Here is an 18,367-nt window from a genome sequence, read left to right on the forward strand (position 1 = left end):
GGGATGTGTATACACACACACAAGCCATGGAATAGGACTCATCCAAGGGAAAAAAGAAGCAGCAGCAGCTCTTGCCATTTGTGACAACGTGGGTGGACCCAGAAGGTGTTATGCTGAGTGAAATAAGTCAGAGACAGAAAGACAAATACCATACGAGTTCACTTGTGTGTGCGATCTAAAAACAAACCAAACAAAAACCAAATAGGCCTTATGCTGAGAACAAACTCATGGTTGTCAGAAGGGAGGTGGGTAAAGGGATGGTTGAAACAGATACAGGAGATTAAGAGGTACAAACTTTCAGTTATAAAATAAATAAGTCACAGGGATGAAAAGCACCACATGGAGAATATTGTGAAAAGTATCGTAATAATGTCGTATGGCGACTACACTTATCGTGGTGAGCACAGAGTAATGAATAGGCTTGGAAACCCTGTGTTGTACCCCTGAAACCAACAGAACATTGCCTGTCAATTATACCACAATAATAAATTAAACACAAATAAAAATAATAAAGCAAAAATAATAAATAAGAATAATGCATACATACAGCCCACAGTTCCTTTAGTATATTCACATGGCATTACAGTCATCGCTATGATTTGATCATAGAACACTGCTGCCCCCCCTAAAGGAAACTCCGTCTCCCTTGGAGGTCATTGCTCACGGCCCAACCTCCAGCTCCAGCCAACCCCCGATCTGCTGTCTGTTTCTTTAGGTCTGCTTGTTCTGGGCAGTTCACAGAAATGAAATCATACAATATATGTTTTTTTTTTTTTTTTGCATATATGAATGGTTCCTATGAGGAGAGACTTCCTCATAAGGTCTTTCCAAGATAATATTCCATTGTATGGATATACCACATTTTGTTCATCTCTTCATTAGTTGATGGGCATCCAGGTAGCTTCCACGTTTGGGCTTTTGGAATCATGCTTCTAGGAGCACCGTGCACATGTTTTCGTGTGAACATATGTTCTCACATCTGTTGTGTCGGCCAAACACGTAGAAATGGAATGGCTGTGCCTCAGGGTAACTTTATGTGTAGCTGCTTCCTCCAGCAGCGGGACCACTTCCATGGGCCTTCCACAAGTATGAGGGTTCCAATCTCTTCACACTTCGGCCACCGCTTGTCTGTGTGATCAGTGCCCACCCAGCGTTCGTGAGGTGGCGTCTCAGTGCGGTTTCATTTATGTTCCTCGAATGACTCATGACGTTGGGCATCTTTTCAGGTGCCTACTGGTCATTTGCATATTTTTGAAGAGATGTCTAATCAAATCCTTTGCCAACTTTTAAGTTAGGTTATTGGCTTCTGTATTAATGAACCATAGGAGCCCTTTATATATTCTGGGTACAAGTCCTTTATCAAATGCCTACTTTACACTGCTTTCCTTCCATTCTGTTTACATGTGTACGTGGGGTTGCAGATGGGGCAATTCAGGTTAAATGGGCAAAGCAGCCTATCACTAGGTTTCTAACAGACCAGCCTATCACTAGGTTTTGCATTAGAGTGGTCTTTCCACCCAACTTGGGTTAATATTCACTTAATGATCATCACTTTCCTCCAGTTTATCTACTGACTGGAGGAGACAATGAAGAAGTTGTTTATTTTTAATCCATAAAAATAGGGTTTAGCCAAATCCGAGATGAATGGTCGCTGGTGAAGCATATTGAAGCGTCAACTTTTCTAATTAGTTGAATGGGAGGCTTGCTTGTGATTCAGATTATTTGTGAGGCAAACTGTTTTTCCTGACAATAAACTTGTCCTCATGTGAGAATAAAGATTACTTGTTAAAGCAAGCTGCTATTTTGTTAGATTAGAGAGAAATGGTGTAATGTGAGGAGATTTGCAAAAGCACAGTGACAGTGCAGGCTGGCTTCATGGGATGAGTAAGCCCAGACAGCCACAGGGTACCTTGTCCTGCTCACCGGGGCATCCTTCAGCGGAATTACTAGAGCGTGTGCTGAGGGAGGAAGGAGGACGATAACTGCAGGGTTTTTGGCTTAGAGCAAGAGAAAATTTTGCTCATCATTAGTGTTGGTCCAATGCATTTATCCTATTTTATTACCTCAAAATAACATAACCCAATTTAAAGGACCATCTCCACCATCGATGACATAATTTAAAGCTCTTTATTTAGAAGTACCGCACTTGGAAAGATGGATTTAGAGTATTTTATGATTAATTATTCTTTTTGATCAAGTGTTTTTTAAAAAAAATATAATAATACACAAGTTGGGATACCTTTCCTTTGGAATCCCTCAGACTTTTATCTTGATAAAAGTCTTACGAAATGGGTAATCGGTGGCAACCATCACAAAATATTAGACTCTCGTGTCTCTGAAAGGCAACTCTGGTATTAAAGCCTATATGGGCATAGTGGATTCTATAAAATTATTATGTTAATGGTATTCAACAAGTAAAGTATAATGTAGTCTATACTGTTCAGGAGAAATGTGGTGCTCATCTCATTACAAAAGGCATTTTCTCCTCCATGTCAGCAGTGACAACAGCCATGACTTCCACGTGTGAAGAGCTTCAGCATGCACCAGGCAAACGCTTTACAGTGTCTCCTAATCTTATTTTTTTTCTCCTAATCTTAGTAACAATCCAGAACTGATGTACCTATGAGATGTCAGACGAAGAAAGAGGCCCAAGACGAATGTAACCCATCCTAGATTACAAACCTAGCTGGTAGATGAGGTAGGCTTCTACTCTAGTGACTTTTTTTTCCATGTATTTTATATCTCCAATTACTAAGATAAAAAGCAAGTCTTAGAGAAAGATAGGAAAGAGGACCTATCTGTCTGTCTATCCATGGTGAACTTTCTTCTCATATGGAAGTCACGAATGTCTCTGCACGTCAGTATACAGTCCTCACTTCTTTAATGAAATATACTGAATTAAATTGCTTCCTATTTAATGCAACACTTTGCATAAAATTATTTACTTAAGCAACTCTCTGATGATAGCTGTGTGAGATGCATGAAGAGTAATTTTCACACTTGTCTGGCTGAAATCTCCAAAGGCAAATGCACTGGGTGAAAGGTGTCATCAGATCATCCTTATTTGGCTGGACTCCCTCTAAAATGGAGCACCGTGGCACCCATGCCTACTGTTCCCCAGAATAATTGCTTTCTTTAAAGATCTGATGTTCTAATCATTAAGGATGGAAAAATCTTTGTTACCATAATGTGCTTTTTTTTTTTTTTGGAGTTAAAGACTTTTTCATATGTTGTTGGCCACTCCTCATTCCTCTGATAATTTTCCTAGGGCAAAGTAGTTAGCTTAATTCTCCGAGTTTCATCTTTGCTTTATTTTACCCATATTTTTTAGTATCTCTTCCTGGAGTAAGGATATGAATTCCATATCTGGTATACATATTGCATTTTTCCAGCTCTGTATTGTCGGTTCTGCTATTCACAGCATTTAATTTTTATTCTGTTGTAAAATATGTTCATCCCTCCCATTACTTCTGTTTATGTTCTTTCCAAAGTCAGGACCTTCCCATTACTTTTCAGTGCAATCATTTGAAGACCAAATTGATATTTGCTTAAAAAAAAAAACCAACAACAACATAAGAGCACTTACCTTGCCTTTCGAGCTTGAATTTTCCAAAGTCTTTTCCATGAATATCACCTTGAAGAGTAAATCCTCCTCTCTCGAGTCCTGATGACACCTGGTATGCATGAACAGAAAGAAAACAGTGCATAGCAAGGATTAATAATACTCTCTCTTCTATCATAATATAACTGTATTTCTCACGGCTAGATACGGGCCTTCCTTCCAGTGACACATTGGTGTTAAAAACTGGAAAAGACACCTGTGAATTTCAACTGACCTCTGCATTCCCAATATGTCATTTTCACCCCAAAACAGGTTGTAAAATTTACAACATATTCAAAGATTAACCATCCCTTGTAAAGGGGACCGATACACGAATTACTATATAACCTACATTACGTCAAACTCTCTTGTGACACAACCTCATGTGAGCCTGGAGACTCTTAGGCCCGATAATGAATGAGAACACAAAGGATGGTTAACTTGCAAAGAAGGATCTCGATGAGACATCTTAAATCTCTGACTCTGGGAATGACTTTTTTTAGAGCTTTCAGAGCGGTTACCCAATGGGCGTGTTCAGATGTCGGGTGGGAATGTGGTGTTGAGCACACAGAACACGGATCTAAGTCCTGCTCTGTCCCAGCTGTAACCACTCGTCTATGTCTCATTTCAGAAACTAGGTTTCTTCCTTTTATAAAGCAAAAGGGTAAGAGGACTGCGCTGTTTGCGAAGCAGAGGGAACGATGGGTTTTCGAGGGGCCCCCTTCACCTCGCAGGGACCGCTGTGATCCGACCCCGTGCTGCGTGACAACCCTCCACGGCAAGTACTCACGTAACCAGCCAGTCCCCAGTTGTCGTTTTCAAACTTGCTCATGAAAATATCTGCGGGCCCTTTAATTTGAAAAGCTTTCAGAAGTAAGTGAGCCTCTTCTTTCTTGTAAACTCCTACGAAAAAAAACCCAAATAGTTATGCTTACATTGTGGGAACGCACAAAGGTTAATAACTCAGGCATTCGGCCCGTTTGCTCTGAAGTATGGTCCAGAGACGACAATATCAGGAATAATAGAAATTCTTGTTTTTACTCTTAAACTGTGGATTCCAGACTCCGGTTCTCTTGGAAAGCCCTTCTGTGTAAGCCCATGCCCGTCTCGAACAGGACCCTTCCTCTTCGTTAAATTCAACATCTTTATCCCACGGAAAGAATAAAGGGAATATACATTCAAGTATGTTAATGTCTTAAAATGTAGCATTTTCAATTCGTATTTTCTTCATCTGTGAGGACAAAAGACCGTGACCATGAGCCCAAATGGCACGATGTCTACAGGTGAATCGCACGCTCTGAAGCAAGACACAGGGTGCGGGGGTCAGGGTGCAGGGGGCCCGGCGGAGCCAGCGCCACTGGCCTGGGATGTCACCTCCCCCGGCTGGGGGCAGTGGGGCAGCTTGAGCACGTGGCCACGGGGAGAGGCGATGAGGCAGGGCAGGCCGCCAGCCAGGAGCCCCGGGGACACGGCAAACACACGGCACCCCAGGGTGCTCTGTGCAGGCCACGCCGCCAGCAGAGAGGGCAGCTGTGACCCCCATGGACTCGGCCCGGGGCAGCGAGTCCCCCTGTCCCGGGACCATCTCCGCAGCCCGTGCGCACAGGGGCAGGGACCCAGGGGTCGGTCCCGGAGCTAGAAGGACCCCCAGCCCTCACCCGGGCGGGGTCCGCTTCACCCTCAGCGGCTCGGTGTAGTCCTAGAGGTGATGCTGGACCTTGGTTAAGAGTGTGGACTCAAGATTCAGGTCCCGAGATTCTGATTCCTGAGTTCAAATTCTACCCCTACCATGTCCCCTAAGGAAGGCCACTTGATTTTCTTGTCTCTCTCTCTCTCTCTGTGTCTGTTGTCAGTAAAGAATGTGCTGGTGAGAATCCTCATATCATAGGACTGAGATAAGAATGAGACAGATGCTATCTGTAAGCACTTAAAATGGGGTCTGGCATATAAATCAGAGCTATTGTTATTTTATTAACAGTGGGATGAACAACAACAAAAGAATCTCCTGAGGAGCACATTAAGTTGAAGGAAAGGATACTAAAAGAATGAAGTTTGGAGACACACATATCTGGATATAAATCTCACATCTTTGACTTAGCACGTCACGTGCATAATCTGGAGCAAGTTAATTAGATTTTCTATACTGGTTTTGTGGCCTTTAAAGATGACAACACCAACCTACCAGGGTTATGGGGAGGATCCCATGAGACGTAGCTTATGCAAAGCCAATGAAATGTTAACAAGCATTTAATAAATGTTGGCTCCCTCCTCCTCGAGAGGATAAAGGCTGTGCGTCTGCTCACATTCTGCATTTTGTGAAAGGAAATGCCCCAGGGCCTACCTGTCAACTTCAGCTCCACCTGAGAGGCTTCGAGGAAGGTGGCGTTCACCTTACTGCTTGTTGCATTGAACCAGTCAACCGTCAGAGTTGCAGGTTGTCTTTTCCCTAAATATTCATAATATCCCTTCCACACGGAATTGATAAAAAATACATCGGAGGGAACTGTGGGGGGGAAAAACCCAGATGAATGTTAGCAACACACAGAAAAATTAAATTTAGGTCTTTTACAACACAGAGGCAATACTAAGTGTCGAGTGAGAGATCACGTCATGACGGTGGTGTGGACAGAGATGACCTATCTCAGGCCCATCACAGTGTGATGGAAATGAAATGAGGAGGGAGATTGTTGTGTGATGCATGTACATATCCATTGGTTAATGTGTTGGAGAAATACTTTAGGTGCCGAAGCACCCCTGCTGGAATGGATCTGCCAAGGCCAGAGGGTGGTGAGTTGCTACTACTGCCAGGCGGGCAGGCCATCGTGCCTTAAGGAGAAGGTGCTGCCTGGCCCAGGAAACCGCTACTCATATTTCGTTAACGTCCAGGCGGACTCTTTGGAAGACGTAGAAGTCTCAGAGAGAGCCGCCGTGTGCCATCTGCCAGGACTTCCCTGCCCTCAGAAGGCTTGTCCTTGAAAGCACCAGTGGAGGACATCCCCGCAGCTCATAACGACAGAGCTGCTCTGGGTCCAGAGGTCTTCTCCTCTCAAGGAGAGCCCAACCCGCTCACCCACACTCCTCTACTCTTGTGAAAAACACTCCCGGATTGCTAAGAGGGTCAGCGCCACTGGAGTCAAATGTCATGTACGTATAGAAAGACGAGTATCTTCCTAAGTATGACTTTTAGCAGATCCACGTGCAGCAACCAGTGATGAGTCCACACATGGACTGGACCTGTGCTCATGATCCCCTTCCAGGGCCGTCTGCCTGCCTTCCCAGAATGGCTGCGCTCACAAAACCTACCCTAGCTACGGAGGAGTTCCAGAAGAGGAAACTGTCATCCCTTCCTCGGCTCTCGGTAGACTCTACTTGTAATAATAATAACTTGGAAAAGTTAAATAGTTTAGAAACTACAATATCAGCATGGACGTCTAGTATTTGCTTATCGATAAGGGACGTTGGACACTTTTGCCTGTGCATGCGTGGCAGGACAGGGGGCCGGGCTCTACTGGCAAATACGAAAACACTATCTTTTCCTTTATCAAAATTAATAGCCTTTAGGATGGCGTCAAGATTGTTTCCCATAACTAGAATGTGCCCACTCGGGGGAAGCTATTAATGTACTCGGTCAATCTCATCTCTGAGGGAAGGCTCTTGGCCGGTGTGTCAGATGAATGGGTCATGCCTGACTGGGAACGGCACAGTGTCACCAGTGTCTGAGATGTGGCTTGTTTGTATCCCAATGTGGCCGTTGGCAACGTGGTCAAGATGGTCCCCACATGTCATCTGACGTGCTGCTGCTAGTTTGCAGTGTGACACTACAGCCATAGGTCGAGGGTGTTGCGGTGTGCTGCCTCGACAAAGAACCAGATTCAATTAGCAAGTCCCTTCCGAGGAAATGAGAAGAGGTGTACTGATGAGAATGGATGCACCTTCAAAATAAAGTATGCGGGTATTTCAGTATCTTAAACAAAAAATAAGCAAACAAAAACAGAACAAACACACCACCACAACAACAGATTGTGTTTCCTTCCACTGAAGACAATGTTGCCTGGATAACGAGGACGGCTTTCTGCGTTCGATTTGAATTTAACATTTAAATAGAATCTTTCACAGTGATTTTCAGAAATAGTCTTTCTACTGCAGGATGTACATCGGGAGGATTCTTTTCATCACACTGGGACGTTTGCCCTCGCCTGACCCTGAAGGGTGTAGCACGGCGCTGTGACTCAACGGCATGACATATACGGTCTCTGCAGCCGATGTCAGAGTAGACCTTCCTGCCTAAGAAATCAGTGATGAAACCTGAAGCAGGAAAACACTAGGGCAATGACCCTATATATTTATAAAGGTTTTCTATCTCTGTTTTTTTTTAAAGGTTGACTTAAGTTATAATTTGGGGATATGCTGTATTACGAGAATAGTCTCTGAATTTATAACACAGATACAATATGCCGGGTGATCTGGAGTAGTGAGCATCTATCTTCCTTAAAAAATGGGACTGCATCTTTCCGATGTGCTGTGTCATGCGTTTAGCAAGGCACCACTACAACAAAGAGCAATAATGAACATTTTAGGAGGCAGAGGATGCCTGAATTATGGAGATACTTGGAAAAAACAGTGGAGCTCCGCATCTGAACCGCTCAAGGGGACAGGGGACGCTGTCTCAATGCGTCGTGTGCATCAGCTTCCTGTTTAGAGGAAAGAATCGCAACCCTCTTTATAAGGCTCTCCATTATATCACATTCTAGTATCAATATTTTATGTCCATTTCTGCCCACAAAATGCTTGAGGCCCCTTTTCACGAAACAGTGTGTGATAATGCCAAGGGTTTTCCTCTTAAGTAAAGTCTTGGTATTGCATTAACAAACCACCGTTACGGAAGAAAGAGAAATCTGTGTAGGCTCGGTGTATTTTAAATAATTGAAACATTAAGTCATTTATGGACTAATGGAATCCGAAATTTGTGTGTTAAAATTTGTTTCACTGTACAGAGTAGAGAACAAATCACTTATTGGATTTAAGTCTAGAACTGTTCTGGTATACAAACCTGGAGTTTTAGTAACTGTTTCATTAACTTCTCTCACTCCTTTACCTACAAGTAAAAAGACAAATTATCATTTTCAAAAACATTTATTTTTGAATAAGTCTGAAAAAATGTCAAATTGAAGCAATTTTCCTTTCTCCAGATTTCTTGAAGCTATAAATTCTGAGTGTCTTATACATATCCATTTTAAACCCCTATATTCGCAGCAGGATGTCCTTTGTGTTTGTTGAAAAACGGAGATTAATGATGCGAACCAAAGCAGCTGTAACGTGTGCGTGTCCGTGTGGTGTGCTACAACAGAGAGCCTTGCAAACGAGGGTGGTTTATATCCATGTTCTGACTCCTACTTGGGATCTGCTGGCCGCCATGGAAAGGTAGCGTACCGAATCACTAAGATTTCATAACCTCCCTTAATTTTCCAAGTCCTCGCCCAAATCAATGAAAGTACGAGTTGATATTAACACCAGACTGTTTCCCTTGCAGAGTGTTTAATTTGATCTATCAAGTTGGATTTTACTCAGAATCTCGTAGCGTTTATAATGTGTCGAACTGCAAATTACCTTTTTAAAGTTTGTTTTATTTTATTTCTGACAGAGAAGGGCAAGGCAAACACAAGTGTCTTACGGATTCCTAATTTGAGAACTACACACAGGCTCCAAGGAACTAACACTAAAGTCGCAGATTTTATCATACTCCATAATTTTTGCTTACGCTGTTTAGTGTTTGATGCCTGTATAAGCTACGTTTGGTGGGGCGTGTGAGAGGTCAGTTGTCATCAAATCCGACCCTAATTTATTATTCTCATTTGTAAATACACGAATTTGTGAGTAATTAATGCATTCTCATGCTAATTGCTTTTGTAATTAAAAAAAAAAAACATTGAACCAAATGTAAAGACTACGTAGTGTATATTCCTCCACCAAACAGTCTGTGGTCTTAAAAATAGCAGGTAGTTCACTTCGTATATTCACCAATGCTTGATGATACTGGCCCATTTTAATCAAAAAAGTGCATTTTCCAAAAATGATGGTGCATATTGTTGTCCTTTTCACTCTCAGTGCTTTCCTATAAGCAAATGGCTTAAAGTGTGAACAGCAAATGATAATATCTACCTGTCTACTAGGCTGTGCCTCCATTGTACCAAACACTTACTACGCACACGTTCACACACACAGCTCACCACATTAACACAGATTCAGCTGGGTGACCGACATCGCTTCCATGATGCTGCTTCCTTATGGACCTTACACCTGGAAGCTAGCCTGATGGGCAGCAGGTGCTCCTCTTTGCTCGGCAGGGATGTGTGCACACTCCCTTGTCGGTGACTTACTTTTACAGACGGGTGATTTTCCTGTCCATTTCATATCTGCTTTACACGTCCTGTGCTCAGACCCAGCCGCGAGGAAAAATCCGGGATGGCAGGTGTACACTAACGTGTAACCGAAGGTGGGGAGGTCTATCGCTCTCACATCCGCGTGGGCCGGCGTTTCTGGCTGCCTGCAGGCGTGGGCTGAAATGGCATGTATTCCATTAGAAAACGCTGACTTTTTGTTTATGGGAGTTAGCACATGTCTCTAAAGCAATAAGGAAATATGGCAAAATTTGGAAATGGTTGTAAAGTTGGTGTGCTACTCAAAATTCCGAATACGGTAGCTTTAAATTTCCCCAATATTCTCTGCAACTTTTAACATAACAAACACTTGGTATTTACCGGTTCTTCTTACCCAACCCTCCCTCCCTCCATCTATCTATCTATCTATCATCTATCTATCTATCTATCTATCTATCTATCTATCTATCTATCATCTATCATCTATCTATCATCTATCATCTATCTAAGCTCCTTCTCTACATTTAAGTGTGTGTAATTAATTATGTGTAGAAATTCAGAATATAAATCATAGTATTGAAATAAGTAGATCACTCTGATAGACTATTAGGGTAAATAATACGTTAAATTGCCTTAAAAGGCCAGACCTATAAGCTACACACATACACACTGGCACATAAAAGAAACATGCCTTGATTTTTGTCTGATGGCAGCTAACAAACCTGTTATTCAGTTAAATGAAGAGTTAATCACGGTAAAAACTTAACGTGTGTTTAGAAACCTAACTTAAATATTACAGATTCTTATTTCCCTTATAATCTAACTTAGGAGTCAATAAGGTTGCAATGTGTAAATCTCTAGTAACTTCTTACTCGTTATAAGGCTCACGTGTATGTCTCAAGTAAAGGACTTGTCAGATGATTACAAAACAAGGGGACAACACTAAAATTACAAATGCAATTGTTTTAAGTATCATAATATTTTGTACTTTTGTAAAGTTTCAACATGCACATGCTTGACATTGGCAAGGTCCAAGCTTCGCAGACACACGCGTGTGTTTATATATATTTACACACACAGACACATATCTGCACATCTGCGTGTGCATAAAATATCCACATATGTAATTTGACTGGAGTATTAGCAGGGATGACTTTGAAATAAATATACATCAATACAGATAAATATACAAAAAATCACATCATATATACTATTAAAATAATTTTTCATGACGTTCTATTTTTTTAGTTTCATCACCGTAAGACTAAGAATCTGTATCTCACTAAACTGATAGAGAATGAAATACTGGCTTATGAATGATTCCTGTGACATTTCTTCCATTTTTATGATTAAATCACAAAATAAAATTTGATCCCAAGTAACGATTTGGATGATCAAGTCATATAGACTTCAATAATGACATTTAAGATGTTTCTATAAATACTGTGACCTATTCCGTGATCTCTTTTACCCTTTAATGGCCTGATGTAGACAGTCTAGAGGAACAACAGCACGTGCATAAGAAAGCTTTCTCTCCGCGCTACCGACGCCATCCTCTTGTCTTTGGTTCGGGCGGGTTCCCAGACCTGAGTGTGTCCCATGGTCCCCCGGAAGGCCTGGTCAACTACATCCCACTGCCTCTCTTCTTCGCTCCCACCCATGCCCCGGCCCCCAGCTTTCTTATTCTGACGGTTTGGGGGTGTGGCTTGAGAAACCAAATCACTACCAGACTCCCAGGTGGTGCCAGTGCTGCTGGTTCTAGGGAATCAGACTCTGAGAGACTCTGGTTTAGGGAATCTAAGATGGCCAAACAAACAAAAAAATAAGGCGGTTCCAAAAAAAATAATAATAATAAAAAAATAAGGCGGCTCCCCATGATTTCCCTTGAGGGTAAACCCTTCCCAGAAGGTGCGAGAGGAAGTGGTGGGAGAAATCGCACTTACGTATACACTCGGTCTGTATCCCGCTCCAAGTTAGATTCGCGAGGCAGGTTCGGGTCGTAGAACCTTGAATGTGGTAACCTTTCCTGCACCTGAAAAACACCGTGCTTCCCACCTACAGAGGAAACCCAACATTAGCTGCAGAGGCCGAGCGGACGTTGGCCACGTCGGGCCGTCCTGCGGGGAGCGCACCCGGGGCGGGACACACCAGTGATGCTCCCCAGCGTCAGGCCGTTGCTTGACCCCCCGGGATGCTGGACGCGTGGATGCGTGTTAGGTCTGGGGCGCTCGGTGCGAGAGGGGGCACTTGGGGGACACGGTGTGCCCCGCTCGTTTCAGGGGCTTACGTGTGTGATGAAACTATGCTTTTCCTCTCTTTATTTTCTATTGGGGATTGGCTTCCCTTTTCCATTTTTCCTGCTACTCCCGTTCTAAGTAGTCGGTATTTATTAGCCATTTATTTTTCTGTTTTCGGTTTTTGGGTTTTATTCTTTCGTGTCAGACAGGGCATGTGTCAAGGTGGTAACTAGGTTGAGGGAGGCACAGGCCTCACAGCGGCGTGAGCACATGGTCATCACGCTTATGAATTACGGAAGGAGCAGAGATTCACTCCTGTTAACACTCTGGGAACTGGGCAACTCCTGCACTGCCGTAAAATGTCTGCAAACCCAATCTGTACTCCGGAGCTTCAGAGGGGGAACTATTTATCGCCACCTGCATGCCTACGATATCTTCCCTCTAGACCTCCACAAGCGAACATCCTCCACCCCTTCTCGCTACTTTGCTAAATTTCACTTCCTCCTTCCTGACCTTCCAAGGAGGCATCCTGTGCTGCTTACTACAATGTCCTGGGAGTGCCCATATTCTCATCTGCTTTCCTCATTTTAACCGGACGTGCCTTGAAGGAGGTTTGCAGGGGTCCGTAAACATGTTTGTAGAGGATGAGCTATGGTCCTGTGTTGAAGGGAACCGAACATCTCCCCCAATCACTTACATCATGGACATGGGACCGGCTTGGGGGAACAGGAAAGGGATGAGAAATGAGCTCACGGAGAGCTGGGCTACGCTGGAAGGCAGCTTTGCACGCCCCGTGCTGGTGAGCGGGACCAAGTCTGTCCTAAGGCCTGAATGACGGACCACGCGAGTGCCCAGGTGAGGGGGCCACCCTGTCCTTGCTCTGAGGCATCAAACCCATTCCCTCAGTCCTCCACCCTTGTTTTCTCATCCGGGCCTGTCCTTATCTCCCTCACTGGGGTTGGGGAAGGATCAACTATGAGTAACAGTTGCCACGCTGAGTGGTGATGAAGAATATCAGAGAAATACAGCTCTTCTTTATCATGGGAACCTAAACGTAAAAATCGGAATTTATGCAGAAAAAAAAATCAAATTCACCTAAACTGCAAAGGAATGATGAATCTGAGATTCAGGGGTGGGTGAAGGTTAATCCGTCACCCGTGGGACGGCCTCCACCGCATTTCCTTGTCAGCTCAGGTCCTGGTCACAGAGCTCCTGGCCACTTTGCTACAGTCTTCGGCAGCAGGACGGTGCCATGTAGCACAGGGGCCTTCTCGACAGTACATCCGCCAGCAGAAGACACCTGGCTACTCCAGCGGGTCACCGTGAATTCACCTGGCCTTTATGAATTGGTGGGACCTAGCCGGCTGGACGGCAGTCATTTCTGCATAATTAACACAGCACGACACGGGATGTCCTAGGACTAAAGTGGCTCACAGCGCCGAAGAAAACAAGCAAAAACCTGTTATATTCAAAACTTAATGTGTCCTGATGAAAAAGAACGAAAAATAAAACATTTTGGGGAGATTCCTCAGATGGTGTGAGCCACCTGTCGAGAAGATGGCCCCCGTGTCTTTAGATCGTTAGCACATCTTGCTTTCGGGTACGATACATCGCTCTCCTTAGTGCAACTGTGCCTTGTCCTAAGAGGCGTGAGCAGTTTATCCGTCCCTATGGGCATCCTGAGACAGATCCCGGGGACGTGTTGCTGAAAGCAGTCCCCGTAAATGCTGACTTCCCGTGGGCTTTTGGAGGGCAGATTTAGGAGTGATAAAGCCAGGGGAGAGTGAGCAAGAGCGTCACTCGCATAGGGTACTTTCCACTACCCCAATATGTGCGGCATTATAGTCCTATAGGCCAGAAGGCATTTACGTGGGGATTAGGCCGTATTTAAGACCTAATATAAAGTACAGCAGATTTAACCCACGAGGTACCTGTGGGACTTTCCTCTGCGGGCTATAAGGTGCCATCGGGAAGTAGCCAGTGTGTGTCAGAGCCAAGCAGACGGGAATATCTTAGGTGTCAGGCGAGATTGGTGGAAGTGGCTGAAGAAAAGGTCTTTTATTCTAAATTAATGGGATCCCCGCCTTGAAAGCCCCATACATATTTAACCTGGGCTCTCAACGCCACATCATCACACGGCTCTGAAGTCACTAGATTACTTTAGATGGTGGAAACATTTCATTTCAAGCTTCATTACCTTCCGTTTTGGGGTATTCCTCTAATATTACCTAAAGCGTTAATGCACTTTTTATTTAAAAAGTCAAATGAATGTCAAAAATGATACTGAGTGTGCTAATAGGTCACATAGAGAAATCACACGGAAAAGAAATATCACAAAGTCAGCTTATGCTAAGGGGCCCGCATGCATTGTCTTCTGTTTTTGTCTCTTACATTTAATATCCTTTGCCCGTTATATCGGGTCACTAAGCAGGGTCTTTTTCTGTGTAGCTATTCAGTGACCAGTCACTCTGATTTGAGAATTGCCATGTCGGAGCAGCAGACAAAAGGCATCAAATTGTGCATGGTCTCAAGTAGAAATTAATATGGCAATTGCTACTGCGTGAGTGAAGATACATCCAGGTATCTCAATTTTGACAGTTAAAATATCATGCAGAAATCCTCTCTGGATGAATTTATTTTGGGAATAGGCCATGAGTCAGACAAGGTGCGTAAATAAAAACATGCACGTATGTTCAAGTGTCAATTCTACTTTATACTTACAGAGAAACACAGTAAAATAAAAATGGGGATACCTCATATCCTCTGGAGCTATTTTGTATTCCAAAGTGTGGAGTACCGGGGTCTGGGCAGGTATTATGAGCAGGATCTGGAGTTCACATTAAAGAAAGAAAAAGAAAGGAAAAAACACAAATGCCAGACACAGTTATTATAAGGATTCTAACAATTTTACCAAAAGATCCTACAAATTGAGAAAATTATGTTTTGACAAATGTGTAAGATGTTTTGCATGAATGTTAAAAATTAAAGTAAATTGCTATTTTCATCTTCTTTACATACTTCTTCTTTAGATATTACTCCTCAGTGCCTCACCAGATTCTAAAGTGCTCTGTATATTATTTTCTGTTTTAGAATGAACATCCTTTCCCATTTTTTTGGTCAAATATACTATATTGGCTGGTTACTGTTACTGATACACTATCTTCAATAATTATTATGATCCCTTGGTTCTTAAGGATTCTACTAGTGGCCATGTCTTTTCGTCATCCATCACGCTATTGCACATTTCTTGAATTAGTTTTCTTTCAGACTTCCAAATGAGAAAAAAACATTTAATGCTTCAAAATTGAGGCCTCCTATAAACCAAAAGTGCCATCTTCCCCCTCAAAGAACACAGGACTGGAGCAATGAGGAGCATGCGGCCTTATTATTTGCTGCTCTCTAGCTGCTAGTATGAAACCAAAATCGCTAGATTAGAAACAAAATCTGTTTTCAAGAGACACTAACCTATGGGGCAGAGGAACACTGTTTCTTACCGAGACAGTAAATGTGTAATGACATTTTAGATGAAACAGCAGTAAATGTGACTGTTATTAAAAAACAGTGTTTCAATGAAATTATTTCTGAAGCTGTTTGTTCTTAGGTAGGAATCATTCCATTTCTTAGGAAACAACCGAGACTATACAGATCATTGATTATTTGCCACAAACATGCAGAACATCTACTTGTTGGCTCAGTACCGCTGGGTGGAAAAAAAAAAAAAAAAAGAGCCCATCCATAAACCTGAGTCTGCAGCAGTGAGCTACGAAGAAAATTGCCCTTAATGCAAAGGGGCAGTTCTGGGATGCAGCCCACTGATAATTTGAGTTTTGACAAATACAGCTCATATCTGAATCCTTTTCACGAGACAGAAACTCAGCCTAAAAATGTGGGGTTTCAATCACTTGGAAAGCGTCTCCTGACTCGCAAGGCCCACTGTCATGCTCCCGGGTCAGCAGCCCATACGACCCGGCTCCGCTGGCCTGTGCAGGCGGCTCAGAGGCCGGGCCGGGGCTGAGAGGTAGGCCCCCGGGGGCACTCAGCAAGCAGCGGCCAGGCTGGGTTTCTGATGACGGCCGGTGTGCGGTGGCACAGGGATGGCGTCTTCGACAACGTCATCCTCCCCCCAAACTGCACCTGCCAGCTGAGGCGGGGGCACGGACACGGGAGAACAAAGTGTAGCAGGTGTTTTAACAGCCTCCTAACCTCAACTCCTAATTTGCTCTGATTTAATCAGAGTAGCTGATGAGGGCTTATGCAAGGGATGACCCAGGGGAATGGTGTGTGACCCCACGACTGACCCGGTTGTAGAGGGAGCGTCCTCACCCCCAAGCACCGTCCGTGCTGTCTTGCAGTTCTTACCGATGCAGGTGGGTTGTGTGCCACTCCATGTGCCGTCCGCCTGGCAGGATCTCCTGGACGACCCCACCAGCACAAAGGGAGATTTGCACTGGAAGAAGACTTCTGACTTATAGGTGAAGCTTTTGCCACTAAGTCGCCCCTCCGCAGGGGTGCCTGGGTCTCCGCAGAACACAGCTGATGAGGATAACAAGCAGTCAGCTAACGACATGGGACTCTGTGTCAGGTGAACTCCCCCAGCTTGTGTAAGGAGTATCTGCAAACCCTCTGGGCATCACTACTCGGCCAGGCAGGGACCAGGGGCAGAGTGTGCATGCACAGGGCACCCCCAACGCGAGCGTCCGCGTTCTGCAGCATGGCTCACCAATGACTGGGGGTGGGGCAGGCCCTGTAGGTCCAGGGCAGCATGACCCCAGGAGCAAGCACTGTTGGAGGACTTACGCAGGCACTGGGGGACCTCTCCTTTCCACACGCCATGGCCTTCGCAGGAGAGGATGGCAGAGTGAGAGGGCTGGAAGCCGTCCACGCAGCTGTAACTGATGCTGGCGCCCCAATGGAAATCGGCTCCCTCCACTTTTCCATGCAGCACTTGAGGAGGTTGACCGCACATGACAGCTGTTTCCAAAGAACAAACGAGACTGAACATCCGGGGCTTCTGTGTAACTGAGAGGATCCACAACTGTAACACTCAGAGGATCCACATTTTAATTTCACCTGGATTACAAATGGCATCTCCACAGGGTTGTTTTCTTTTAATAAAAGGATTATTGAGGAAGACAGCGAATCAAAATAATAAAAATTTTCTCCAATATTTCTTCATTAGTTTAAATCAAGTACATAAAAGCAAAGTGAAGTCACAACACATCCTGCTGCAAGGGAAAGCAGGATTGAACATGACATTGGCAATATGTACAAGGCCACAGATGAAGAAATACTTGTATTCAGTGTACGTCTTTTTGTGGCAGTTCCCAAGGGCAAATCAAATCAGGGCTTGCTCATATGACATGAGTACAAACTTCTGGATTTGTGTATACAGATGGCAACTTATCTGCATTTTTACATTTAAAGATAGCATGTAATATCTCAAAGGCATAGACTGTTGATCCATTGGCTGAATAATTAAAAAGCAGGCACTCGCATGGCTGAAAAGGTTCTGGGAAAAACTCCCTTGTCAGTGTTTTATAACATCCCCGAGGCTGACGTTTACTTTGTTCATTTTTTTTTTTTGTATATTTTTTTATTGGAGTTCGATTTGCAATCAAGATAAAAAGCTTCTGCACAGCAATAGAAACAGTCAACCAAACTAAAAGACAACCTACGGAATGGGAGAAGATATTTGCAAGTGATGTTTACTTTGTATGGGGCTGCAGAGCAAGAAGACAGTTCTCATGGGTGCTCAGCCTCGGTGCTGGCCGTGGCCCCCCTCAGGCCTGGCCATTACACTAGCGTGCAGGAGTGTTTTCTTCTGTGTGCTCATACTCATGCATTTTCATGTGAAGGAGACACAGGCACACACATCATCACACATGCACACTCAACAGCTGGAAATAGGCTTTCCCACTGCCCTTCACCTTATGCATTTCTTCACCCAATACTTCTTAGAATGCACATGTGAAGGGTAAGAGAACACATACTCTAGACAGAGAGTAGCAAGTGGAAAGTCCCCAGGTGGGAATAACAAGGGGATGAGGAGGGGATGAGCAGGAGTCTAGTCTGAGACAAGCTCAGAGGGAGAGAGTGGTCTCTTCTGGAAGGGTCTTGCTGTCCACAGAGTTAATTACCACTGCACTGACTAT

General features: G+C 44.0%; 1 protein-coding gene and 1 non-coding gene across 3 annotated transcripts in view; both read right to left on the reverse strand.

The window, feature by feature from the left end:
* Positions 1-18,367, reverse strand: part of CSMD1 (CUB and Sushi multiple domains 1) — a 1,870,054-nt gene that overhangs the window by 8,320 nt on the left and 1,843,367 nt on the right. Inside the window, exons 60-68 of one of the 2 annotated variants that reach the window (XM_077848528.1) lie at positions 17,013-17,186; positions 16,575-16,748; positions 14,969-15,042; positions 11,922-12,033; positions 9,979-10,158; positions 8,652-8,696; positions 5,943-6,104; positions 4,392-4,504; positions 3,587-3,674 (exon numbers count right to left, since the gene is read on the reverse strand). In XM_077848528.1, coding sequence (XP_077704654.1) covers positions 3,587-3,674; positions 4,392-4,504; positions 5,943-6,104; positions 8,652-8,696; positions 9,979-10,158; positions 11,922-12,033; positions 14,969-15,042; positions 16,575-16,748; positions 17,013-17,186 — 1,122 coding nt within the window. The remainder of the gene's footprint in view (positions 1-3,586; positions 3,675-4,391; positions 4,505-5,942; positions 6,105-8,651; positions 8,697-9,978; positions 10,159-11,921; positions 12,034-14,968; positions 15,043-16,574; positions 16,749-17,012; positions 17,187-18,367) is intronic. The other variant, XM_077848529.1, reaches the window with a different exon arrangement.
* On the reverse strand, positions 12,415-12,517 carry LOC144285190 (small nucleolar RNA U13). Its single transcript, XR_013353573.1, has one exon. It is a non-coding gene; the product is annotated as a small nucleolar RNA U13 (small nucleolar RNA).

This window comes from Canis aureus, chromosome 15 (genome assembly GCF_053574225.1).
Source record: "Canis aureus isolate CA01 chromosome 15, VMU_Caureus_v.1.0, whole genome shotgun sequence".
In the NCBI taxonomy this organism is placed as follows: Eukaryota; Metazoa; Chordata; class Mammalia; order Carnivora; family Canidae; genus Canis; species Canis aureus.